Below are 27531 nucleotides of genomic sequence, written 5' to 3' on the forward strand. Positions count from 1 at the left end.
GGAAATGAGGGCAAACTACCGTCAGTTGGGATGTGTGAGCAGTGCAGGGGGCTTGCATGTGTCAGCAAGGGAATATTTCATGTTTACAGCCAGGTTTCAACTTGTCTTATGTGGCGTTTTTTGTTTTGGCCAGGCTGTGCGACCCACTAGCAGCGAGGTGATGGTGCGCAGCCAGGGAAAGTATGGAAGGCTACAGCCGGGGGATTAACATGGGTAATTTCGGTGGCGCAACTGCACATGGGAGGGTTAAAGCTTTCGATTGGGCCACAGTCATCTGGGCGGAGCGTTCGGGAAGGATCACATCTCTGGTGCGGTGCTATCGCAACTGCCACGTGGTGCAGGGGTTGGTGGTACAGCTGCTGTTTCTGTAGAGGAGTGGGGTCTAAGGCTTTCATTGTAGGTGACAGCTCTACTCTTGGGGAAGATAGGGCTAGGCACCAGTAGAGCTCCAGTGAAGCAGCTAGTGGTACGGGTTTGGGGCGGTTGGAAGGACAAGACGCCCCAATGGCGGTCAATGTAAAGTTAGCAAAGGTATCTGGAATTATGGCGGGGGTAAAAGCGCTCGGACACACAATGTAGGAAAAGGGGACGAACATGGTTTAAGTCCTTGGTGGGGACATAATATCACGTCGCGCTGTTATTTGGTACCGCAGTTGCTGCTCGGGGGGGCTGGAGGTGAAAAACGATTAGGAGTAGTTAGCTAATTGTAGTTATGGCGCAGCAACAGCGGATTAGTTATCAGCCACGTGGGTTGGGTTGACGGCATTTGCTGGTGTTTTGTGGTAACAGCCACAGAGGTGACACAGGGGCTACAGAGTGTTCAAATGCGTCAGCTGAATTCGCAAGTAACTGATAGGGGTTTTGCAGTGAGGGACTCTATTAAGGAACTCAGGTGGTGGCCCGTGATGAGACGTTGCGGTAGACAAACCTTTTAGTGCAGCAGGCTTTTAGGGGAATTTCCACCACGCAAAGGTGGTTGGTCGGGATCACGCAGGGTCACACGATTTGACAGGAGTGGCAAGGCATTGCAAATTTGGAGGACATAAGAGTGAATGTTCCTAAGTGAATAGGGCGAATCAGGGGATGTACAAAAGCGTAGAGGTGAGGACAACTCAGGGGGAGCAGGCTGGACTTGGAAGCAAGATGACACAGAGCAACAAAAGTTTGATCCCATGTTAGCGCGTGGAAACCTCGGGGTATTAAGCGCATTAGAAAAAACCTATCCTCCTACCAACTTTCCAAATGATATAAAGCAGGTTAGGAGAGGACGGGAGAATAGGCCGGGGAGGCAATAAGGGCACGGAGGTAGATGGATACCCTTGTAGGCAACCATATCTGGGCAGATTCTAGTGGGCATGGGATGGGACATATCTGAATTGGCCAGGGGGTGAAGGTTGCTGGGGCACTCAGGTCAGTGGCTGAGCCACCGAGGTCAATGCACAGGAGGGCATACCCTATAAAACAGGTTGTCCATGTTGGGTCATAGTGGGGTACCTTATCACTGCAGGGCCTGGTAGTTGCAAGGGCTTTGATGCGGGGGAGAGGGCTCAGGCTAGCCATTGGGCTGCAGAAGTGGTCATGAAAGTTACTAATACACAACACAATATATTGGGCTTGCGCACAGGGGTCAGTTCGGTGGAATCAATATAACACCACTAGTATGTGGTGAAAGGTGGGATAAGTTTTGAGCCAAAAGACAAGTCAGTATGTACAGTAGCTTCGTGTATAGACTCCACTAAGCGGGAGTCGGACCAGCGCCTCTTGGGAGCCTAACACGGCAGGGGCGTCTGGTGGTGGCAACGAGGGCTCCGCTTCCTCGAACAAATGACTTTCTCTCAGCCCGAAAACACCGGCAAGGGCAGGGAGGTATCAGGCACGGAGGGTTGAGAGAGTTGTGTCTACGAAGGAGAGGGTTGGATAATGCAAGGAACGGAGTCGGACCAGCGCCTCTTGGGAGCCTAAAAACGGCAGGGGCGTCTGGTGTTGGCAACGAGGGCTCAGCCTTCTCGAGCAAATGGCGCTCTCTCACCCCTAAAACACCTGCAGGGGCAGGGTGTTACCAGGCACGGAGTGTTGAGAGAGTTGTGCCTAGTAAGGAGATGGTTGGAAGAGAAGGAGGCAGTTGGCTTCAAAGCAGTGGTAGAACCAGGAGCCGGTGGTGCGAGAGCAGGTCAAGGAGGATGGAAAGGTGGGGTGGTGGGACTGAGGTACCCCAGGATCAGGCACAACTGGCAAAGGTGACATCCCTGGTCAAAGAAGGATAGAAGGACTGGCACCGGGCAGCAAGGTGTACACAGAACTTTCTAGAGTTACAAATTAGGAAAAGGGGGAGCCACGGTGGGCGGTTCAGCTTCCCCCCAACAAACGGCGCTCCCCCAGTCCGCAAATACCTGCAGGGGCAGGCGGTTCTCAGACTCGAAGGTCTTGGGGGAGTTGGGCCTGCAATGGACATGGATAAAAAGGGGGAAGCAGGACGAGGAGCAGTCGCCGCATCTTTGGAGCTATTTTCAGTATCTGTTTGCTGTGGTTATATATATGTGTGAAAATAAATCTGCGGCCTTGTTATGCCAAACCAAAGGAAAATGCCTCATTCAGCACTTTACTGGAGGGGAAAGGAAAGGGGCTGGCAAGAATGAGTAATGGGTGATGCATATGGTATAGCTAATGGACAAATGCCCAGGTTATCAACCTGCTGAGCTACCTTAGTAGCCTTCTACTGTAGAATGTGTCTATGGAAGCCTTGGCGTACTACAAATCACTGCAAAACGAGCCGTATTTTGGGTGCAACACTGCCATGGAAGTGATTTAAGGTGGAATTGATGTACAGCGTAGTGTTTGGAAAGAAGCAGAAAGAAATTGCACCAGTTTTAAACTATTATTTTGAAGATTTCCTTTGAGCGAGCACAACTGCCAACCCCTTACCCCTCGGGACTCCGCCCACTCTTCCAAACTTTGCCCCCACCCCAGCCCTTGCGAGATCCCCCTTTAAATGATTTCCATTTCCACCACTGAGGCTACTACAAGAAACAATTTATGTAGAAATGTCAGCTTGAATTGTTGCATTATTGCAGCCGCCACTGACCCCAGCCAGCCTTGAGAAAGTGCCCTGTACACGCGTTGGCGCTGAGTGGCGAACACATATTCCCCATTCAACCTTGAAAGGTTGTGTTTGAGTGATTCGGTTGAGCGCCGGGTGTGTATAAGCGCACGTTCTCACATTGCTAGAAAACCTTTGGAACTCTACCCGTGATCGGGACACACAGGGGTGTTCTCCTTTGGCACTATGCCACGCCATTTTATGGTGTAGCAATTATGAGACGTGAGGCTGTCATTTTGAAACCAGGGACAGCGCAGACCACATATCCATACTGGCAGTTTAGGAGTATGTGTGAGGGGGGTCGGGTGGGGGAGGAGGGGGCTGGCAGGAGAAGCGGTACTACTAACGTTCACCTGCACCCGACAGCGCAGCCCTGAAAACTCGCAGAGAATTCCCCCAAGAAAGCCCAGACAGGGAGGGGCTCGTGGCACTTCCTCTTATGTTGAGGATACAAAGTCACACGGTGCCCAGCTGTCACTCAGCGCAGAAAGTGTGGTAGACAGCACACGGTGCCCAACTCTCACTCAGAGGAGGACTAAGCACCCATAGCGACAGACAGCGCACGGCGCCCAGCGGTCACTCAGAAGAGTATTAAGCACCAATAGCGGGGGTGAAAGACATCGCACGGCGCCGAGCTGTCAGCAGAGCACAGAGAAGAGGGAGTGATAGACAGCACACAGTACCCAACTCTCACTCAGAGGAGGATTAAGCACCAATAGCGGGAGTGACAGACATCGCACGGCGCCCAGCTGTCAGCTGAGCACCCAACTCTCACTCAGAGGAGGGCTAAGCACCTATAGCTGAGCAACAGACAGCGCACGGCGCCCAGCTGTCAGCAGAGCACAGCGCAGAGGGAGTGACAGACAGCCCACAGCACCCAACTCTCACTAAGAAGAATACTAAGCACCATAGCAGGCTCTCACTCGGAAGTCGGAGTGACAGCACACGGCGTCCAACTCTCACTCAGACGAGGGCTAAGCACCCATAGCGGGAGTGAAAGACATCGCACGGCGCCCAGCTGTCGCTCAGTAGAGCGCAGGGCGAGTGACAGACAGCACACGGCACCTAACTCTCACCTTGAATAGGACTAACCACCCACAGAGAGAGTGAAAAAGGCCGTACACTGCGCCCAGCTCTCAGTTCGAGGAGATCGGCAACCCAGAGTGAGTGACAGACAGCACACAGCAGCCAGCGGTCACTCACACGAGGAGCTCACGGCATTCGCAGGGGGAGTGACGGGCAGCACCGTCCAGCTAACGTCCGGAACAGCCCCTCAGATCCCGGGAAGCGAGTGACAAACACCACAGGGTGCCCACTGCCCAACTGTCACTCCCAAGAGCAGCGCCATGTCGGACCCGTACATCAGGCACATCGAGCTGCTGGGCTTCGAGAAGCGATACTTCCCCAGCCAGCACTACGTAAGTAGCAGCAGGGACGCAGCACTGCGCAAGCAGTAGCAGGGACGCAGCACTGCGCAAGTAGCAGCAGGGGCGCAGCACTGATTAAGTAGCAGCAGGGGCGCAGCACTGCGTAAGTAGCAGCAGGGGCGTAGCAGGGGCACAGCACTGCATAAGTAGCAGCAGGGATGCAGCACTGCGCAAGTAGCAGCAGGGACCCAGCACTGCGCAAGTAGCAGCAGGGACGCAGCACTGCACAAGTAGCAGCAGGGACGCAGCACTACGTAAGTAGCAGCAGGGGCGCAGCACTGCGTAAGTAGCAGCAGGGGCGTAGCAAGGGTGCAGCACTGCATAAGTAGCAGCAGGGACGCAGCACTGCGCAATTAGCAGCAGGGGCGCAGCACTGCATAAGTAGCAGCAGGGGCGCAACACTGCGTAAGTAGCAGCAGGGGCGCAGCACAGCGTAAGTAGCAGCAGGGATGCAGCACTGTGTAAGTAGCAGCAGGGACTCAGCACTGCGCAAGTAGCAGGGACGCAGCACTGCGTAAGTAGTAGCAGGGACGCAGCACTGCGTAAGTAGCAGCAGGGACGCAGCACTGCGTAAGTAGTAGCAGGGACGCAACACTGCGCAAGTAGTAGCAGGGACGCAGCACTACGTAAGTAGCAGCAGGGGCGCAGCACTGCATAAGTAGCAGCAGGGGCGCAGCACTGCGCAAGTAGCAGCAGGGACGCAGCACTGCGCAAGTAGCAGCAGGGGCGCAGCCCTGCGTAAGTAGCAGCAGGGGCGCAGCACTGCGTAAGTAGCAGCAGGGGCGTAGCAGGGGCACAGCACTGCATAAGTAGCAGCAGGGACGCAGCACTGCGCAAGTAGTAGCAGGGACACAGCACTGCGCAAGTAGCAGCTGGGACGCAGCACTGCGCAAGTAGTAGCAGGGACGCAGCACTACGTAAGTAGCAGCAGGGGCGCAGCACTGCGTAAGTAGCAGCAGGGGCGCAGCAGGGGCGCAGTACTGCGCAAGTAGCAGCAGGGATGCAGCACTGCGCAAGTAGCAGAGGGGCGCAGCACTGTGTAAGTAGCAGCAGGGGCGTAGCAGGGGCACAGCACTGCATAAGTAGCAGCAGGGATGCAGCACTGCGCAAGTAGCAGCAGGGGCGCAGCACTGTGTAAGTAGCAGCAGGGACGCAGCACTGTGCAAGTAGTAGCAGGGACGCAGCACTGCGCAAGTAGCAGCAGGGACACAGCACTGTGCAAGTAGTAGCAGGGACGCAGCACTGCACAAGTAGCAGCAGGGACGCAGCACTGCATAAGTAGCAGCAGGGGCGTAGCACTGCATAAGTAGCAGCAGGGGTGTAGCAAGGGCACAGCACTGCATAAGTAGCAGCAGGGACGCAACACTGCACAGTAGCAGCAGGGGCGCAGCACTGCATAAGTAGAAGCAGGGGTGCAGTACTGCGTAAGTAGCAGCAGGGGCGTAGCCCTACATAAGTAGCAGCAGGGGCGCAGCACTGCGTAAGTAGCAGCAGGGGCGTAGCAGGCGTGCTGCACTGCGTAAGTAGAAGCAGGGATGCAGCACAGCGCAAGTAGCAGCAGGAGTGCAGCACAGCGCAAGTAGCAGCAGGGGCGCAGCACTGCGTAAGTAGCAGCAGGGGCGCAGCACTGCATAAGTAGCAGCAGGGGCGTAGCAGGGACGCAGCACTGCGTAAGTAGCAGCAGGGGCACAGCACTGCGTAAGTAGCAGCAGGGACATAGCAGGGGCGCAGCACTGCGTAAGTAGCAGCAGGGACGTAGCAGGGGTGCAGCACTGCGTAAGTAGCAGCAGGGACGTAGCAGGGGCACAGCACTGCATAAGTAGCAGCAGGGACGCAGCACTGTGCAGTAGCAGCAGAGGCTTAGCCCTACGTAAGTAGCAGCAGGGGCGCAGCACTGCGTAAGTAGCAGCAGGGGCGTAGCAGGGGCGCTGCACTGCGTAAGTAGAAGCAGGGATGCAGCACAGCGCAAGTAGCAGCAGGGGTGCAGCACTGCGTAAGTAGCAGCAGGGGCACAGCACTGCATAAGTAGCAGCAGGGGCGTAGCAGGGGCGCAGCACTGAGTAAGTAGCAGCAGGGGCGCAGCACTACGTAGGTAGCAGCAGGGGCACAGCACTGCGTAAGTAGAAGCAGGGACATAGCAGGGGCGCAGCACTGCGTAAGTAGCAGCAGGGACGTAGCAGGGGCGCAGCACTGCGTAAGTAGCAGCAGGAGCGCAGCACTGCATAAATAGCAGCAGGGGTGCAGCACTACATAGGTAGCAGCAGGTGCGCAGCACTACGTAGGTAACAGCAGGGGCGCAGCACTGCGTAGGTAGCAGCAGGGACGTAGCAGGGGCGCAGCACTGCATAAGTAGCAGCAGGGGCACAGCACTGCGTAAGTAGCAGCAGGGACGTAGCAGGGGCGCAGCACTGTGCAAGTAGCAGCAGGGACGCAGCACTGCGCAAGTAGCAGCGGCGCAGCACTACGTAGGTAGCAGCAGGGACGCAGCACTGCGTAAGTAGCAGCAGGGATGCAGCACTGCGTAAGTAGCAGCAGGGGCGCAGCACTACGTAAGTAGCAGCAGGGAAGCAGCACTGCGTAAGTAGCTGCAGGGACGCAGTACTGCGCAAGTAGCACTGCGTAAGTAGCAGCAGGGAAGCAGCACTGCGTAAGTAGCAGCAGGGAAGCAGCACTGCGCAAGTAGCAGCAGGGACGCAGCACACAGACGTGGGAGGATTAATCACACTGGTCCCATGCAGCGTCTTGGTGTTTAGGACACGTCTTCACATCAATAAGGTTTATTCGTTCCCACAAATGGATAGGAAACCTGTTTTCGAATATTCGAATATGCCCCCTGGCTACGCAGCATGTTTACTCTCACCAGAAAGTGATGTTGAATTCAAAATACAACGACACCATTTTAAAACTCCTAAATGCCCTCTGCAGCTAGTCTTGTAAAAAACAGAGCATTCCCCAAAGTACCAAATAAATGGTATCACTTTAAATAAAAGTCTAACAAACGTTATGACACGTTTAGTAAGTGGGATTGATCGGCAAGTTTTCCGTTTGCGGGAAAACGTGTATTTTTTTGCTTAAAATTTTGCCACAGGTTTCGTTTTTATGACAAATGCACATTTAAAATGATCTGCAACTAAAACAAACGAATAGTTTTTTAGTTTCGGAGAATTATCAGTTTAAAAAAAAAATTACCATCTTGCTAAATTGAATAAGCATGCAACTACATTGCGCACGCGCAAAGCAAGCATGCATCCAACGGATTTGCCCCAAAGTGGCAACAATGACAAAAACAGTACATATGCACCCAAAACATGTGAAGTCCGATCGTGCACACATGCACTGTACTCCGTGTGCAGTACAGATACATTCACAGGGGGAGATGTCCCACTGGCATGGCTTCAAAAGGATAGCTGAGCGGGTTAATACATTCACGGCAACAATCTGTTTCCAACCTGCAGGTCGCAGATCCAATACGAGGTCAAGCGGGTTTTTCAACCGATTGAGGTCTGTGAAGTGGGAGTAGCAAGACGCTGTAGTAAATGCATGCTATTGTAAGGTTCATAGCGATAGGGGGCATGCAATGGCCAGACAGTGCCTTTCAGGGGTGCACCTAGAATAAACATTCTGGCGGCGGGGGACTAACCCTTCAAATGTTAGGAGACTGTGGGGGAAGGGCCAAACTTACTTGTGTGGGGGCAGCTGACTTCTTTGCACATTCTAATAAGACTATTCTAGTGCAGCTTCAATGTTCCTAGCAGTTAACTCTCCTCTTCATGTCTGCAACCACGCACTTAAAAACTGCTGCGAGAATTAGCTGTCTTCTGTCCCCTCCCATCCTTCAGATCACCCCCTGACATGCAATTTCCAGCATCCCCTCACGATTTCAATGGCCTGCGAATGTAAGCATATGCTAACAGTGAAACGTTTTACATTACTAATGGCCGGGCACTTGTGGGTTTGGTCTTAATTATGTCTGCAAAAAGAAGGTGTAGAACTCTGACCAAAATGGAACATTATATTTCAATATCTTATTAGATAAGTTATTTGGTCCCGGTGTCTTCGAGTTCTTAGAATCCGCAATTAATCTAGAAATGTTCTTAACTGTATTGTCCAGATTCCATTCGTAATTCTCCTTACATTGATTATCTTGACACAGGTAATTTCGTTTATACGGGTTTTCAAATAATCTATCCAAATATTCTCCTCAATGGGGTTAATAACTAATTGTACTTGAGTAGTCTCCAAATTATAAACCAGCTGCCAGAAATTGGAATAGTTGTGTCCCTTCAAAGCATTCAACATGACTTCTCCATCCTTTTGGTATAGCTTCGCCCTATGATGTATTACCCAGTTTTTGTATTGCTGCCTTACTAGTTTTACCTTAGCTTGAAATCCCAAAGCTTTGCCTCCCTCTTTTCGTATCATTCTTACTTTTTTGCACCTTTGTGCTTTATGTTCTTGGACTAAAATATCAAGAGCGTGCTTGTGATTCTGATTGTTGTTAGCGCTTAATATTTTCTTATTCTTTATATTATTCATATTTTCAATCAAATAGCCAGGGAAGTTTACCACTGAGTATCTTAATAAACTTTTTTCAATTACAGTCGAATCGTAATCATACACCTTAGTTGTCATAACATTTTTTGTTTTCTGCTGCGTCCACTTCACTCTACTACCCCTTACATTCACCTGAACGCCTTCCTCAAAATAGATTGGGTTTTTCCTTATCTCCATGCATTCAGAGTTCACAGTAAGCATTGAGTGATTGCTATTTAAGGACGATTTCAGTTCGAACTTCTTCAAACATTCGCTCAATTGGCAAGATATGAAGATGTAATCGATCACTGACGATGTCCCCTTCGCATTCTAGGTCGGTGAGTTGTTAGCCATCATCCCCACATCTACATTCCCCAATTATTACCAAATGCAAGCCATAGTGCTCCTCGAACTTTTATATTACAATTCTTTAATGGCGATTCCCCTGTAGAGGCCGTCAATACATCACCCTCCAATGGATCCAGGTGACAATTGGCATTTAGGTCTCCAGCTAAAAAAATTTGTCCCCCTTGGTTCACATATAACGACTGATCAATTCATTCTCCCAAACTTAGTAAGTCAGTTTCTAGCTGTGTGTCTGTGTAGTCTAAGGGATTTCAATATATATATTTATTATCATCATATGCAGATTACCCACATATCGTTCTAAACTAAAGGTTGCAATCAGCATTGAATTTGATATTTGTCAGTCGCCACTTTCTTAATCTGTTCCCCCTGTCGATAACCCCAAAGTAGTCCTCCATTTGGACGGCCGTGCTGACCCCAAATTGCGTGAACACAAAGGACTTCAAAGCTGTTCCACATTAGATTCCCTCTAGCCCATGTCTCCTGTAGCAAGATAAAATCAAAGCGGGACAATTCCTCAATTAATTTTTCATTCATTAGCAGCTGTGCGTTACCTTGAGAGTTCCAGGAGAGTAGAATCAAATTCCCTGGAGAACTAAAGAGGTTTTCCCATCATTTTTAATTGAGAAATTGAGTCTCGTAATGTCAAGGCCAGCCATCTCTAATCTTGAACATCTATACCCTTTAATTCCTGAATAGTAGAAGACTCCATTTTGGGGTTACAGCATGACCTTCTCCAACTGTAGGATTATCATTCCTCATATCAGAGTTTTACAGTGAAGGATTGAAGTTAGTGATATCAAACTCTCTTCTCTGCAGGGCCCCCAGCTCCTTTAATAGCAGAGACCTTACCAGAGGGGAGGGTATAATAAGTTGAACTTAGTCGTATCTCTGTCGATGTATAAAATCAATTAGTGTAATGTCTGCTGATGAAATTAGGCTCAGTTCAGGAATATCAGCAAACAAAGAAAGAATGTAAGGTCTGTTCAAAGAATAAGGCCCACTTTCCTCGAACAGATAGCTCATTATAAGACTGGGAGACTTGGGGTAAACCGTCAATCTAAGATCATTACCTAAAACCCTCATACTTCTACTTTCATGTACCCCTTTTTTGTCTCTCTGACTTCTAATGTCTTGCCTCTTCCCTTATCCAATTAGTCAGTTTGTTTATCCGATTGGGCAGCCACTAAAAATGTTGTATTAGTCCTATGGGGCTTTTCCCAAGTATGCCTATCACCTTCATGTTGTGAATCACCTTTCATTGCGTTCTTAGTCCCAAGCATACTTTCTATTATCTGTTTAACTGCTGTTACATCTAAGACCTCATTTTTGTGGCTTCTATTTTCTGCTACTAACGGCTCATTTTCTTGAATAGTTCCATGCCTTCTGCATTCGTTTAAGGATTCCAATCTCCCTAATTTCTGCATGTCATTATTTATAAGGGTATTTGGCTCTGACAGTATTCCTTGATGACCCAGACCCGTAATCATGGAGTGCACTACGGCACTTCTTTTTGGTGCTACGTGCCCCTCAGCAAAATTCTCCGGCTGATTACTCTTCAATCCTCAGGGGTGAACCCCATTGCCGTATATCAAATCTGATGTAAATTTCTCGGGAATGGTAGGACCTACTGACACTGGAGTGACTGTTCTAGATGGTGCAGCAGGATTTTGAATATGTCAAAATTGTCGTTAATGCCCTATTCAATGGATTTCAATTGCATTTCTATCCTTCTACACTCTTTTGTTTTTCAGAACGTCTGAGATGGTGTTTTCTCCATCTTGGTATTCACTTTTTGTAGACTGGCCAATCCTAAGTTTCGTAGGCTTAAGTCTACAAGAAACCAGTTCTTGTACTGCTGTTTCCCTTTGTACATTCAGGATAGGGGGATTTAGTGCCACCTCCTCCTGGTGTTCCTCCTCTATCATGTTACGTAGTCCCTTATCTCTGAGGAACTTTCTTGATGATTTATTCTGACTATGTTGTACCTGCGCTTGTTTTTGTTTGATTTTGTTTCTTGTTTTTGTGCGATTTTTATTTAACATTTTGAAGCATCTGCTTGATCTTTTAGTGAAGGGTCCAAATCAATTATTTCAGCAATGACTACCTCATCAATGATACTTCCCTTGTCGAGCCCACCCTTTGGAGCCTCTTTTACCGGCGGTTCAGGGAATGCTTGTAGTTCCCGTAGCATTTCTATCGTTGAGGTATGCAGAGATTCACTTAGTTTGTCAGGGAGCATACCAACTGCCCTTCGAACCTCATTCAACACAGCTTTTGTTTACGTAGTTCTTGTATAATTAGTTTGCTGTGTACTCCCACTATGGCAATCAGCTCAGGCATGCTCTTTATTGGAGAGTCTACACTGGGATTATGTTCTACTTCGCCATCGTGCGTAGATAGGTGCAACAATGTTATCTCCCCACTTTGGAAGATTTCGGGCGAATCAACAAAGTATCGATTTAAGCTTTGTCCTTTATGTGAATTGCCAACAGCGTCAGGTATTAATGGATTTGGTACGTTCCCCCCCAACTTCTCTTTCGCGATCCTCCGCAAAGAGAGATTGTGAGGAATCATTACTATCAATTGTCTTCATTTCCAATGGCATTTTATTTTTAATCTCATTGGAATATATTTGAGCACATTCGAGTAGCCCTTCCTCGTTATTAAAAGACTGCGGTAGTGGTAAAGCAGCTGCTCTGGCTAAACTTGCCCTTCTCGTATTAATGGGAGCAAACATATCTGCCGCAGCGTCCTTTTTTAACAACATTTTTTTTCTTCATTTTACTTTTATGTGGGCAGTCCAACCTTAGCAAATATCCTAACCGAGAAAACAGTCAACTGGTTTTCCCAGGAAACACAGAATACAGTGGTGCTGTCTGTGACAGAGAGCCCGCAAGAGAATATCAAAATGCGCCAGAAAAAATGAAATGCGTACCCACAAGGCTAGAGCTCCAACTGCTGCAACTGCGCACGAAGCAGCAAACAGCTACTTGTGAGCTACTTAGGAGCTCACGCGCAGGTCATGGGTAATGTAGTCTCCCACAGTATGAGGGAGGAGTCACAGTTCGTAAAGCCCTAGAACAATAAACAGTGATTAAAGTAATGTCTGCTTTCCTATTTCATATAATATATACTCTCAGAGAGTAGTCCTTTATTGCTGAACATCCGTACCACAGTTAATGTTGCAGTTAGAATTCACGGGATTCCGGGTTCACAGGAGCAGCGTCTCACCCAGCAAACAGCTGGAGGGAATAAAAAAAGATGTTTTTGTCCTACTCCCATTCATTTTCCCATAGAAAAAAAAGTCCACATTTGATCAAGCCGAAGCACAAAAACTGCTGGAGGGAATTGGACCAAATAAGAAACAACTTTGGCACGAAGAGTTTACTTAATTTCCGGGAACGCTTTAGGGTTTGGGTTTATTCTGTCCAGCAGTTTTATAAATATTTGATGGGGAAGGGGGTGCCTCACAGAAATATAGCTGTATCTCCCATGGTGCTTTGAAGCAGAGAGGCTTTTCAGAAATGAAATCCGCAATTATTTTGCGTGCTCGATGCAAGCAATTACTACGGTAATACCAGGGAAATGTGAAAACAAAAAGTGAAAAAATGTCATTTGGAGGAGGCAAAATGATGACATTGCATTACACTAGAGGTGGGGAGGGGGAAGGAGGATACCATGTAAAATTGGAGAGTTGGAGTGGTCTGGGGAGCCAGTTACATTGAGAACGTTTTCAGAATATAGGGTAATACTGGGGGAATCTTGCAAGATTACCACAGTAATAACGAAAGACACAATCAGAAAAGAAAATGTGTCACAATAAAAAGAGTGAAAGGGGTAATGGGAGAGGGCCAGAGAGGGAGGAAGCAGCTCACGGGAGTGGGGGGCCATGGAAAGGGGGGGGGACACTTGGTGAGTGCCCGTGAGGGCAGGGAAGAGGTTTTTTTTAAATTTCCAAGCAATTTCTCTGTAATTCCACAGACATGAGTAGTTCATTTCTGCTGTATCTGTAGTTCATTACCACTATCGAGGGAATACTGCGTGTATCGGGAAAGAGTGAAATAAAGGAAATGTTACACCCACAGTGATCACATCTACTAGACAGGGGCTAATGGGTCCTTGCCCCACTGGCCTGGGCCACAGGACATGGCTAGTGAGCCCCAAAGAAAGATATTGGTGCAGCATGTACAGTGGCCATGGCCAAAGGCCATGGCTAGTGGGCCCTGAAGAAACCTATTGGTGCAACATGCGCAGCAGTTATGGCCAAAGGCCATGACTAGTGGGCTTGAAAGAAACCTAGTGTTCTAAAAAAATACAGTGGGCACAGCCAAAAGGCCATGCTCATTGGCAAGGGCGGAAGGCCATGGCTAGTGGGCTCCAAGGAAACATATGGGTGGAACATGCACAGTGGCTGTGGCCGAACACTGGCCATGGCCAAAGGCCATCACTTCCCACATTTGCTGAATTTCAAGTATTTTGTTGTGTTAAATCTGAACACCTTAACTGTCCCTTAATTAAAGTTTTTTTTAAGTGAAAATAAAATATAGAACGCAACCCATTAATTCCCATGAGAACCTCTCGTTTATGAAAATTCATTATACTTCTTTTGAAAGTTGATTTTTAAGGTCTCGATTTTAGCCTCCAATCTGCCTTCTGCACTTTGGTCCACATGGTAGAAGTGATCCTACTCTCCCTATCCAGGCGAGAGCAGTGAAGGATGGCCTACTTAAGCCTGCACCGTAGCGAGTCATGAAAGGCAGACAGTAGTGGAAGCCATCCCATTTGCCTCGCCTAGCACAGAGTAGTGTGAGCAAGAGAGCCTTACCAGCCATTTTTCTCTCCTCCACCCGGGGAAACTAGAGCGAGCCACCTCTTTACCTGTCCCACTCTCCACCTACGAGAGAGTAGTGGAAGGCATCCAATCTCCCTTGCAAGACCTGTGAAAGGCATTTTACCATTTTACTCTCCCCCACAAAGGGAAAGTAGATAGAGCCACCCCACCTGCCCTCCTCCTCACCCAGGAGAGAGGAGTGGAAGGCATCCAATCCATCGCTCCACCCAGCAGAGAGTAGTATCCTCCCCTACATCCAGGTGGTAACATTGAAAGCCATCCTATACCCCTGGCCCAGAAGAGAGTAGTGTAAGGGAGAGAGGCACCTCACCCTACCCAGGAGAATGTATTGGCCACTGTCCTCTTCCTCTGACCCAGGTTAGAGAAGTGAAAGTCCTTCACCTCTCCATGCCCAGGAATAGTACAATGAGCCCAACTTTCCCTACTCAGGACAGAATAGTGTAAACTCTCTTGCTTCTCAGGAGAACACAGTGCAAGCCATCCTACGTCCCACGCACAATTTTTTAATTTTCTTTTTTATTGTTTATGGTTAAAAAAAACCTTTACAATTACAGTATATATGAATGTAACAATTGCGATATCAAAATTAACAAAGGAAAACAAGTCACAAGAATCAAATTAATTACCAACCATCTCAAAACATAACAATCACCAATTCATAAAGACACATTTCTTAAATTCATATAAAAAGCAGTTAACCACAAATTTACATATCGCTATAAATATTCCATTGATAAATAAAACACCTATTTACAATCATAACCATATTCCATCCTTAAATTAAGGGGATAATAGAGAGTCAATTCAAGACAAAACAAACATAAAACATATTTTACATAAATGACACTTATCATAGACAATTCATGGTCATTATTCACTTAATACAAATTCAGACACCGAGATAACCACTGACTTTTCAACTAATTTTCTTTCTAGAACTTTCAAAAAATTAGTTAAACTCAGAATAAGGCTTTGCGACCTGCCCCACATACATCTTTGCCAAAGGTTCTCCCTGTTCAGCGTAGATCCTGTGCAGAGGTACTTGCCAAACACGTCCCACGCACAATCCAGAGAAGTGCGAGTCCTTCCGCACTCCCTGTCTAGGAGAGAGTAGTGAAAGCCAGCCTCTGTTCCCCATCTAGCAGAAAGAAGTGGAAGCATGTTCTCTGCATTTATTTATTTAAATTCTTATAAACGCGCCAGATCGCCCGCAGGCTTCAAGGCGCATGCCGGAGAGAGCAGTGGAAGTACTCCTGCTCGTTCCCACTCAGGGCAGAATAGTGAAAGGTATCTCAGCTCCACATTCAGGAGAAAATATTGGCAGCCGCCCTACTCTTCCTTACCCACAAAAGACTGTTGAAAGCCATCGTGCCCTTCCCATTCAGGAGCGAGCAGTGGAAGTCGCCATACTCTTCTCATCCATGAGAGAGCTTTGGAAGCATACTCTCCCCACCAGGGATAACACTAGAGCTTTTCAACTTTTTCAGTAGAATTGGGCTCGAGCCTCAGGGGGGATCCAAGCTGCTGTCCGATGCCGGCAGTCTTATCATAAAGCAAAATACCTTGTTAATTCAATAAATTAAATGTGTGCTTTGCAGTGGGCACGTTACAGGCTGCCTTTGCTGGTGCCCTCAGTCTCTTCACTCACTCCGCCCTTGCAGAGGGTTCTTATCACGTGCCTTTCTATGCCGGGTTTCACTCAATTAGCACCTTGCTGACAAAGAAAGCTTAATAGCTTTACGTTAAGTGGACATTTAGGCCATGATTCATGGAATTATTTCCGTGTAAAACTGGGATTTGTGTGCCCTTCTGCCCGCTAATCCCTTTTTGACGTTTGGGGATTTGTCGCAGAATGGCACGCAAATACCAGTTTTACACACAAATAATTACATGAATCAGGGCCTTATTGTTTCAGCTCCCTGCAAGCTCTCTTTCTTTGTTCTGCTGCACAGAGATCAACAAACCTGTCATGGGATAATCTGCAGTTACTCACCCCTCCCTTCATTATGATTTCTAGGATTTTGCCACAGAATGAAGCCGAGAGCAAGGGATGATGGGATGCACGTTCCCATTATAATTAGGGCTCCCAGATTTCCGGTTGTTCGGATTATGCATAAAAATACAGACGGAAATCACAGTTTTATTGTGTATTTATGTTTTAAAAATGGAAAAAGCAGAAATTCATGTAGCTTGATTGGCTCTTCCTGTTGTCAATTATGCCTGGCAGGCCAATGGCTGCGCAAAGTAACAGAATTGAGACGCAAACAAAAGTGAGTTATTTCCCATTGAAGTTGTTTAAAGGGCTCAGAGATGTTTCATTATATCACCATATGGAGCAATTCTTTGTTTTTAAGGTGAAAAGGGATCTTGACTTGATGTGCAAGAACCCAGCTCTATGAGGTTCCCATTACAGGCATCGAAGCGCTACATTTTTAATATTTGAACTCATGTGGAAAAGCACTAGTTGCAAATGATTTTCTTTAGCGAACACATTAAAATATGGATAAATACAGAAAAAATGACAAAAGATGTAGACGGAAAATGTTGGAAAAATAAATATCATAAAACTGGGAGCCTTACATTTAATTTTAAGAAGAAGTGATTAAGTGTAAGGAGGGGCAGAATAACAACTACTAGCTGTACCCCTCCAGAATCTTATGACAATCCAGTGATTGCTCTCTGCCTTTTCTTTCTCTCTCTGCCTGCCTCTCCCAGTCTGTCTCTCTCTGCCTCACTCTATATGGGTCAGATTTCCAAAAATGAGCACAAAAGAGTAAAGTGCAAAGATCGAATTTATGTTTTATTCGCGCTCGTTGTAGAAGGGCGCAGGTCACCTTATAATCAAAGCTGACCTGAGCAGTTCAGGAGGGGGCTGGACAGTAGTGCAAAGATGTGCTGGTCAGTCCCCTTGCATACATTAATGTTGGGACCACGTGGTTGGTGGAGGGCGCATATCAAAGAGATGGGCCTTTACAGGGTTGTCTCTCTAAAACAGGGGGAAAAAACCAGCATTTCTGTCCTGTTCCATTTAAACCGCAGCTGTCACACTTCACTAAAAATGAATGGCATGGTCAGGAAAGACCTGCGCACCCACCTGCATGCGCTCCCAGCAGGCACAGGAGGGTGTGCCTCATTTCTGCACATTTAAAATCAGACAGATGAAATGTGCTGTCATTGTTTGCAGCACATAAAATCAATTTTTTAACTACTAACCACAGCCTTCTAGAATTACATGTTTTTGGGTTGTGAATGACAACTTCAGTCATGTGTTTCTTGATATTTCTCCTATACTATATTGTTTTTTAATGTGGCTACATTGTTAATTCAGAATAAACTTTGTTTTAACAGCATTGTAATTTATGAGTTTGATCACGAATGGCTGAGGGAAACACACCTTAGGCCCCTGGAGGTTGTTATTACTACCTGTGCGTGTAAGGGGTGGTAGCCTTGACTCATCTCTTTTTCTGTTGAACTCTCATTACCGTCAAGAGTCAGGCCCCCGCAAACAAAAAAGAGGGCACTCACCCAATTTTCTTAAACCATTTAAAATCAGATCCTTTTTTGTGTATTTGGGATGCAAGAAAGTTGGCTCTGTGAGAAGGGACATGGTAAAAGTAATGAAATCTCTCCGTTGGGGAGAAAGAAGGTTCTCAGCAGCCGACCCTCGGGCCTGGAATGAGTTGCCGGTTCACCTGTGCAGAATTGAATCACTGGCCCTGTTCAGAACACAGCTTAAAACATATCTATTTGAGTGAAATGTAACACGAAGAGCTCCACTGTATGCTATTCATTTATCGTTCAAATCTGTGCCTAGATGTGGCTTGCCGCTTGGTTGCTTTGGGATTTGCACAATATAAATCTAAAAATCAAATCAAATCGATGAAATGAGAAAACTCTTCCAAGTGGCATACAGTTATTGCATCAGAATCTGGAATCGAACCTGGGGCAGACTGTTGTATACTGTACGAACCCCACCCACCTCGTTGCGGGCGTTTCACAGCATTTGGTGAACGCCTGTTTTTTGCAGCACTTTTTTGGCGGGAGGGCAGGGTTTTAAGTGGGCCGGTGGTAGTCGGGGCCAAGGTCCGGCAGTCTCCAGAAAAGGCTACCGAGACGGGGCCCTGCCGGGGACCACACCGACTAACCCCAGCCATGCCGACACCTTAGGCAACCGTGTAGCAGAAGCGCTGCACAGCTGGACGGGCTGCCTGCGGATATCAGCACTTCGGGAGTACTGACATCTGCAGACAGCTAGTGGAACCATGGCTTCGGCTACACGGCTGCCAGATCACTCTGTACTCCGAATCAGGAGAAGGGCTGGAGGGCGCTCCTGCTTTCACCAGCCCCACTGCCCCCATTGCTGAGGGGGAGAGGGGTGAACTCTTGTTAGGGGGGCGTGGCCTAAAAACACACATACTTAGGTGTCGCCCACAATGAGAGCCCCCCTCTCTATTTAGCATTCCATGTAATCCACTGGGCAGTGGCGGGGAGAGCTACATTTTTGATGGAGAATATGGGGGGCTAGCACCGCATTGAAAAATGCGGCAAAAACGGACAGGCCATGAGTTGTGCCAGATCCGGATGTCACACGCATAGCCACCAACTGCCAGTGTGTGCAGGAGATTTACCAAGCTATTGCAAAAATTTCAAGCTGTGTGCATCCTTCTGCATACACAGTAACACACTGCTACGGTGTACAGCCAACACATAGTTCTGTTGCGTGTATGCTCCCTGGGGCCGGAGGACAACAGGGTGTGCACTAAAAGAAGAAAGAGTGGAGAGCTCTCTAGCTGTGAAAGCATTTTCTCTTCCCACCCAAGCTTCAAAAGACCTGGGAATAATGTAAGTACGTGGGCAGATCATGGCAAGTCCCCGAATGACGCATATTCTAAAAAGTAGGCGCACAATTGAATGCACAACTGCTTCCTGGCTCAGATATGAATCTCTAGCCCGTGCTGTGTGGTTCTGGGTCTTTTCGAGTCCCGTCCATGAGAGATAGATCACATTTTCTGAGACCCCGCTCTGACCCTGTGTGTTCTTCTTGGCGCAACATATGGTTGCATAAGCAAGTCTGTATTTTTAAGTGCCTTCTTCAGACATCTGATTTGCCTCGCCAATGCCATGTCTTGTGACCTCCAAAACGTATTGCTGAGGCGTAGTACATGACGCTGATCATCCACTGTAATTCCTGATATTAAAAAATAAGCCTATGCTGCATACTGAACTGAATGCAATTCTGATATGATGATATGACTGTAACAATAAACAAATTTAAAAATAAATTAAGAGCACAACTGAAACTCCCTCAGATAGATGGGCACTATGGGCGATGCTGGCACAGAGACCCTGAGAAGTAGTAATTGATCAATATGGAAGTTGTAGATGTAAATGGGGTTGAACAATGAGGACCCCCCCAAATGGGAAACGTGTTCAACATGTCTGAAGAGGAACTGACAGAATGTCCGATGCGTTTATACATCCCCCGTCACCAGCATAGTGGTCGCCCATCACTGAGGCTTGTCCAAATGGATATCACGTATCATGCCCATTTCAGAATGTCTTGCTCTGTGGTGTAAAGATGAAGGCGTTGGGTTTTGATGGAATTGGAGCAAGTGGGAGCAGGAAGTACACAGGAGACGTTAGGTACGGAAAGGCGGTAAAGGAGGAGGGGATGCATTTGTTTAAGGCTGGGCGCGTGTGGATTTAGCGTCTGAGATTCCACTGAGAGGAAGTGCAGACAAATTAGTGCATTACCAAGATGGTGATAACTTTAGAATGCGCTTCAGGTGTCTACTCTGGTCCTACCAGTGGGGCGCACTCAGGAGCAAGTTGCAACACGTGTTTCAAGGGGTTTTTCATGGGCCAGGTTGGTAGCAAGTGGGTGGAACAGACACAATGACGTCCTTGTATTGTTTTTTAATGACGTCCTCTGTATTGTTTTTTAATCAATTCCTCTCAGGTGGTCAGTCAGTTGGAGCATTTATATGTAGTCTTTGTAAAATCAATTGCCTCTGTTCTTTGATCTTGGCTCTACTGGAACCCATATCTAAGACCTAGCTAAAGAGCAGCTGCCGCAACAGAGGCCTGCCACTAGACAAATATGCGGTGTCAAGAATAGATTTTGACAATTTGTTACAATTTGTTAGGAAGCCTTGATCTCAAGAATGAACATCTTTCATCTCCTCTGGTCAGACTATTGAACAAATAGTCTGTGGTCCCCAAGTATCCTACATGAGTGCCTTCTGGTAGCCCAAGTGACTAATCACTAAGACCTCTACTATAACTGCACACCTGTCCTGTGGCATTGAAGGTGCAAATCCCATGGAAATATCAACTGTATCATATGAGCATTTAACCTGAGACAACAACTTGACAGGTTTTCCACAAATCAGGGGGTGATGGAGTCTCAGGAGGGATAATTCCTTAGTGTTAGCAGGACCCTCTCCATCTTCTGATAGTTAAAATGAAGCCAGATAGATTCCATCTAGGATCAGATGCCATGCAGGCTTCGTAAATGTTCATGAATGTAAAGCCTCTTTACATCCAGCTTTCCCTCCCCAAACACCTCCCGGCCAGAGTCCTCCCGTCTTCTGGCTCCAACGCTCTGCAGATCAAACGATTCTCCAAGCAGAGAGTGGGAGGTAGATCCCTTTCCGTGACTGGCTCCTCCCTATGTAGTGGCTTCCCTCCCCACCTCACACTTGAGCCAGATCCTCTTAAGTTCCGTAAACTTCTCAAGACTTTCCTTTTCTCCTCTTCCTTCCCTCACCCCCCCCCCCTGCTAACTCCAGAGTGATACAGGGACCAGACCACCCACTACCAGTCCTTCCAGCATCCTTTGCCAGCACTTGCCCTTAGGCCCCCCTTTCCTGGATTAGCCCAACTAGTCCTCCATGTCCAGCCTTGGGGACACCCCACTCCTGCACTTCCTCCTCAGCCCCATCCCATGCACTTACCACCTTTTCATGCCCTTGCACATTAGGATTGTCACAAGGCCAATATAACCGTTTTTTTGTTTTAATTTTTGATTCCCATGTCCCCCCTCCCACCCACTACCTTGTCTTGTGGCGCCTGGAAACACCTGTGTATAGGTGCCATACAAATGCCCAATAAATAAAATAAACAAATACAATTGAAACAGATTTCTGTTTGGCTGTAACTTCCATAGGGTGGTAAAATGAAGAGGTACCCTTTAACTTAAAAAAGAACACCATTCCAGAATGCTGGAAGTGGTTGTATAAAAGCAGGGGAATTGTTAGCAGTAAAAAATAAAAGTAGAGGTACTTCGCTCCTGCTCGCTTCGATCTCTGGGTGAGTAGCGCGGTCTAAGCTTTACTCAGGCCCATAGCACTACTATGCCAGCAGTGATCTCAATCAAAACGCTGACGCTGGCACATCATGAATTAAATAATTGCTTTCCCTCTTACTGTAGCACAGGCTAGGACAGCATATACTCCTCTAAGAAGGTGTGAGCCAGCAAGATAGCATTCCAAACCACAACAGTACTGTGATAAAAACATGTCCAAGATTCGATAAAAAAAAGAGTCTTTAATTAAACAAAAATACAAGCACCCTATCAAAATACGAACACCCCACCCTTTTAAAGTAATACACATAATTTGCAGACTTTTGGATTAAAAGGGAACACTGGGTATGAAGACAGGGGTATGTAGGCAATTGGTATGTAGGCACTTTTGTTTGGTGTGAAGTTCAGGTTCAAATGCATGTTTCTTAAAAACATATGGTCACTAGGTATTAAAAAAATATTGTCACTAGGGCCCTCAAAAGCAGAATAAGTGGACAGAACCAGTATGTATACCTTCAGATCTTTTTGGGGGTTGAGAGTGCTGAGCCAGGCTCCCGGGCGCTTTCCACGAGGTGAAGTGGGTGGCCAAGCTGGTTCCACCAGAGGCAGATACAGAGCCCTTAAACAAGTGGCCATTGGCTTGGCTTGGCTTGAAAGAAAGGGAAACGGGCTATGTGCAGATCCTCTCGGGTCGATGGCTTGAATGTTTCTCAAAGCGGTGATTCACATGTAGCAGTGAAGCAGCTTGACTGGGTCCAACGACGTGGTGTGGGTCGACGATGGCAATGGCTTTTCAGCTTGAAGAAGAGGAAAACAGGTCGGTTATGTTGAGTCAATCGATCAAAACGGTTTGAAAAATGTAGACCGGGAAAGGCAGCTCTGTTGGTTCTTGCTGCGGCTCTAAAACAACTTCAGAGATGTTGAATTCTCTTGAAAGTAGTTTGAAGTGGGACACATCTCCCAAGGCTGCCCCTTTTGATCTGGGTTGCTGTGGGACCACGTTCAGGGTCTCAGAGAATACAGTAATTTCTTCTTCGTCTGTTCTTCCTAGCCAGGAAGCATCCTGAGAACATTTACAGGTGTGTGACTTCCAGGAGGGGGAGAGTCCTGGGTAGTAGTGCCTCAGCAACGGGCCGGCCTTGTCCAGCAGCAGGGCACTCCAAATGACCCCCTGGGGTGACTGAGAGGAAGGTATTGTTCCTTCCTTTGAAGTCCTTATCTTCACCCATAGTGGCAGGGGACTTTATCCCAATAAAGTTCCAGTGAAATCTTTGTTCTTCTTGAGTACAACAATGATTCAATTAAAGGAGGGGGTCTGACTCCCGTATGTAGTCATTTTGCCAGAGCGTATTGGTCCATTTAAAGCCATATGGGGACACTCTCAGATGCTGTAGCTAGAGTTTTTGCTCTCTGAAGTAAGCTCCCAGAGTGTCTCGTCTACAGGAAGGTGGGAGGAGCGCAGGAAGTAAGTGTGGCGTAAGCATGTTCAAGATGGTGAGACAGTCTTCTTTGGACAGTTCCACTCCTAAGCTACTCTGGACCCCCCCCCCCCCGCCCCACCATGACTGCCAGGATTAAAGAGACTCTAGTAGTAATTACCCACTGGAGTGACTTTCAAATTGAGCTGTCAGAACTGCCCTTGATACACTGCTTCCCACCTTACCCCTGGGGGTGTATCCAGTTCCCCAGGAAAAGTGTAATGCCTTCCCAGCAGATAACAAAAGGACTCTAAAGTTGGACCTAACAACTTTTATCGGTGAATCTCTAGCCCCAGACAGTAACACAGAAAAGGCTGTCAGGTATATGAGTCACTAGAAAGCAGTTCATACATAATACAATGACATCAGATACATTTGGCAATGTATAACTGTGTACCCCCATAGGCCTCTATATTAAACCGGATATAGCTTTATATATATATATTTACCAAATAATTTTCCACCAGACCTTGAGGTTGCACAGTTATGTGCAATTTGACTCATAGGTGATCACAATTAAAGGCAGTCCAAGACTGTTGAAATCAGTTTTGTTCCAGCAGGCCGTTTACCGGATTGCACGTTACTTGTAATTGCCACGTTTGTCAAACTACATGGCAGCTGCTGGTGTGACAGTAGACAATGTCCAGCAGAGAGATCACATGTGCGCTATGCTTTTTGACATGGAGCATTTGGAAAGTGAAGCCTGGTTGGCAGTGCTCACTTTCTAGGTGAGAAAACCAGCATCATCTTGCATTAACAAATACCAAAAAGTCTTGTGCCTGCACACCAGCGCAGGTGGCATTTCGTCACAGGCACCACAACAGCAATGTCCCTAACTGAGGGCGTCTCTGGGGTCCTGCGCCATTGGTTAACAACCAACAGAAAGCTTGACCACTAGGAAGAGTTTAGGCCATGGATCCAGCATGCAGCTTATGTAAGAGCACAATGCCCACATGTGACTGGTGCTGTTGACTGCATTCACAAATGGGAAGGGTTCAAAAGAAGAAAGCAGCACTCACACTCACTTTAGTTTCACTATTTCCAGATGAGTGAAATGCAGCTGGTTCACAATGTTCCATATTCACAATAGGGACTGAAGACCCTTCTGTTTAACTAATAGCACCATTAGATTCCCGATTCGGCTGACATACTGCTCTGTCTGGGTCAGTGGCTGCAATATATAAGTTATAAATAAATAATGTATTGCGTGATTTCCACTTCTTGTTCCTTTTGTGAATTTGGTACAGTTTTCTCATGTGTAAATTACACATTTAAGTTTTGCTTTCAATTTGCGAATCAGTCCCGTAGTGCGCAAACCATCATACACCACTCAGAAACATTTGCTGGCGCTGGGTAGGGGGATACCGCATTAATGTACAACTCATCTGCAAAGCAATAACAGTTTATTTGTCACCTTGTTCTTACTTGCATGTGCTCTTTTTTTTAGGTGTACATGTTCCTGGTTAAATGGCAAGATCTAACAGAAAAGGTGGTTTATAGGAAGTTCACAGAGATTTATGAATTTCATGTAAGTGAACCTAGACCTCAGTTCCAATGCTTCATTCATAGTGAAGTTGTTTTTGTATTGCATTTATTGAGTAAAGGTTAGTGCCTCTAATAGAATACTCTACATGAGAATGGAGGTGTCCAGTCAAAGGGTTGAATACATTGTTTCGAACTGCAATAGTTTCGAATCAAAAGGACCGGAAAAAAAAATGTGAATGCCTTTTTTTAAATGTTTTTATTTTTTTGCCTTCGTATAGGAAAAAATACTAGTTTTCCCCCCAAAAAACAGGGGTGTCGGGGGACCCCCCCCCCAAAAAAAAAAAAAATACATGCATTCGAAATTTTTTGTGTGGTCCTTTTGATTCGAAACTATTGCATTCTATCCTTTTGTATTCAAACCTTTCACTATAAACCGAGAATGGAACCATGGCTGGAGCAACCCCCCTGCAGGATGCTTTACTTAGCAGTTGTGAGATACTGACAAAGGTTGAAGTTCAGTTTTTCGGGGGATTGAAATTGACAGATATCATAAGATCAACACAAGATTAGCGCTAAATCAAATGTTTATCAACATGTTGCAAGGGCTCTCGAATCCTATTATGGGATGTGACCTACATTTCGTATGCTGCTTCATGCTAAGGTTTACCTGCTCACCTGTTTCTAAGCACTCCAAAGGTTTTCTGAAAAGCGACTGTGGCACCCAAGGTTTTACATTGATTTGTGTAGAATCACTTCATATGGTCAAGGGAGGAGACCAAGAGTAGGTTGTATGGCTCCTCAAGGTAGTCACCGGACCACAGTTCTTCCCTGCGCCAATGAATTGGGCAGCATCAGAGTAGAACACGGCAGCTCCTGGCCCATGCATGCCCAGTCTTGCTCATGGTCTTCACCTGACATGAAGCTTTGTGCAAATAACACAAAGGAGGTTCTGATAGACCTTCGATCTGGAGGAAATTAGGGGCACTGTTGAATCCAATGATTGATGTGTGCATATTTTTGCATGGATTGGACCCACGAATGGCATCTAATTTAAACCCACTTCACTGAAAGGTGCCAGATGATAGTTTCAAGAACCCAATCTGATCACAGGGTTGTCTCCAACATCAGCCTGTTGAATATTAGAAGTGAAATTTTGGGGCACCTGAAAAAAATAAAACATTACTCTCCCTAGCGCAGTTGACTGCAACCCTCGGTTGTCCAAATATTTTGGACTATTAATTCTATCAACCCAAGCCAGCATAGTCAATGATGAGTAATCATGGGAGCTGTGGTTTGAAAAATCTGTGGAGCCACAGATTTTCAGACCCCAGCTAGAAGGCTTCCGTGGTCTCCCCCACTGAACACTTGTGTCCGGTTTGGGATCTGCAACCTTTGGCTCTCCGGATGTTCATGACTACAACTCACATCATCCCTAGCCAGCATGGTCAATGGTGAGGGATTGGGGAATCATGGTCCGAAACATCAGGAGAACTGTAGATCCCTGCGCTAGACAGAAGACTAACGTTTCTGCATTGTGCATTGCAGCTCGCAGCCCTTCCTTCCAGCCAGACTCCCATTCCAGACTATCACTGCAAAAACCTCCCGATGTACATTATCCTTTTGATTTGATCTGAATTATGTATTCCGCCTGTAATTAACCCAGCCTGTCTGTTTCTTGCACCAGAAAACCTTGAAAGAGATGTTTCCAATTGAGTCTGGAGAGATCAGTGCAGAGAACAGAATCATCCCTCATCTGCCTGGTAAGCGGCTTTCGGCAAATAACTTTTTCTAGGCAACAGTGAGTGCATTGCCAGGTCAACATATACATCAGGGATCGAAATTAGGATTTGTTGACCAGGAGCAAATAGCGGCTCCTCGGTATCTGCATCACCAGTTAGGCAGGAGCTACCTCCGGGGAACCAGGAGCCATTCCATAGCACTCAGCAAATCTAACACACGTGCAAGATACAAAATGTAACTTGTTGCCCATTAAATATTATACAATGAGCCTCATCACGAGTTGGGCGGTAGCCCTTAAATGCGACAGTAACACTATTACCGCTGCACGCACGAGTATGGCAGCATTTACTGCCAGCTGTAAGCTCAGGTAAATGTGCAGGAAAAAAGCCACTTTTTTGGCACAATTACTACACGGTAATACCGCAGGCGGTAATTGCACTGAAAATTCCCCATTGAGTCCAATGGGGAATACCCATTACTGCCCAACCATTGATCCGGTGCTAATAGAACCAGACGGGTGGGCGGTAACGTAAATACAGTTGGGCGGTATCCCAGCCTGGATACCGCACAACTCGTGATGAGGGTGAATATCCTTTAAATGTCCCTTTGGTATGTTCCTTATTCACCTTTGAACATTTTCCCAAATCTACCTACTTAATATCACATAGTTCTGTGTGTATGGCACCACTTGACTGGGGAGTCAAGAGTAGCTCCCGGTAGCTGTTGGTTTCAAGCTAGTCAGGCTCCCCTTGGCTATAACCGAGAGCTAAATAGCTCCCAGCTCCTGGCAATTTAAAACCCTGTACATATCGTCTAAACGAATGCCACTCTTTTAAAACCTACATTTTTTCTAATGAATTTTCATGCAGAAACATTTCTGTTCAATGTTTTTTTTAATCAGGAGTAGAACATGCCCCTCTTTTAAACCCAAAATGTCCCTCTTTTGACCTTCAAAACTAGCAGATGTGCGGGTTTTACAGGATGAATTGGAACATACATAAGAGGTGGTGGAGGCAACGTCATGGGAAGGCTTTCATTTTATGACTGTGGCGTTGCAGCCCACAGGTCCTACGGCTGTGCCAATTCAACCTTTAAAATATCATGTCTACATGCTGAGCACATTCAGGACGGCTTTGAGGTATTTGTATATGATTTTCAAACCTGCAGGCATTTTGAAAACATACTCCATGTTGAGGATAGTGCAAAGATGCAGATAGAGTATACGGCAGTGAGTACGTTTTCTC

The 27531-nt window shown here is 46.8% G+C and overlaps 1 protein-coding gene across 1 annotated transcript in view; it reads left to right on the forward strand.

The window, feature by feature from the left end:
* Positions 1–3623: 3623 nt before the first annotated feature.
* Positions 3624–27531, forward strand: part of NCF1 (neutrophil cytosolic factor 1) — a 184807-nt gene continuing 160899 nt past the window's right edge. The window contains exons 1-3 of the mRNA XM_069614750.1: positions 3624–4515; positions 24510–24590; positions 26232–26307. Of these exons, the coding sequence (XP_069470851.1) occupies positions 4444–4515; positions 24510–24590; positions 26232–26307 (229 nt within the window). The 5' untranslated portion in view covers positions 3624–4443. The remainder of the gene's footprint in view (positions 4516–24509; positions 24591–26231; positions 26308–27531) is intronic.

The sequence above is a fragment of the Ambystoma mexicanum genome, chromosome 9, assembly GCF_040938575.1.
Source record: "Ambystoma mexicanum isolate Mex_15411 chromosome 9, UKY_AmexF1_1, whole genome shotgun sequence".
NCBI classification, from domain to species: Eukaryota; Metazoa; Chordata; class Amphibia; order Caudata; family Ambystomatidae; genus Ambystoma; species Ambystoma mexicanum.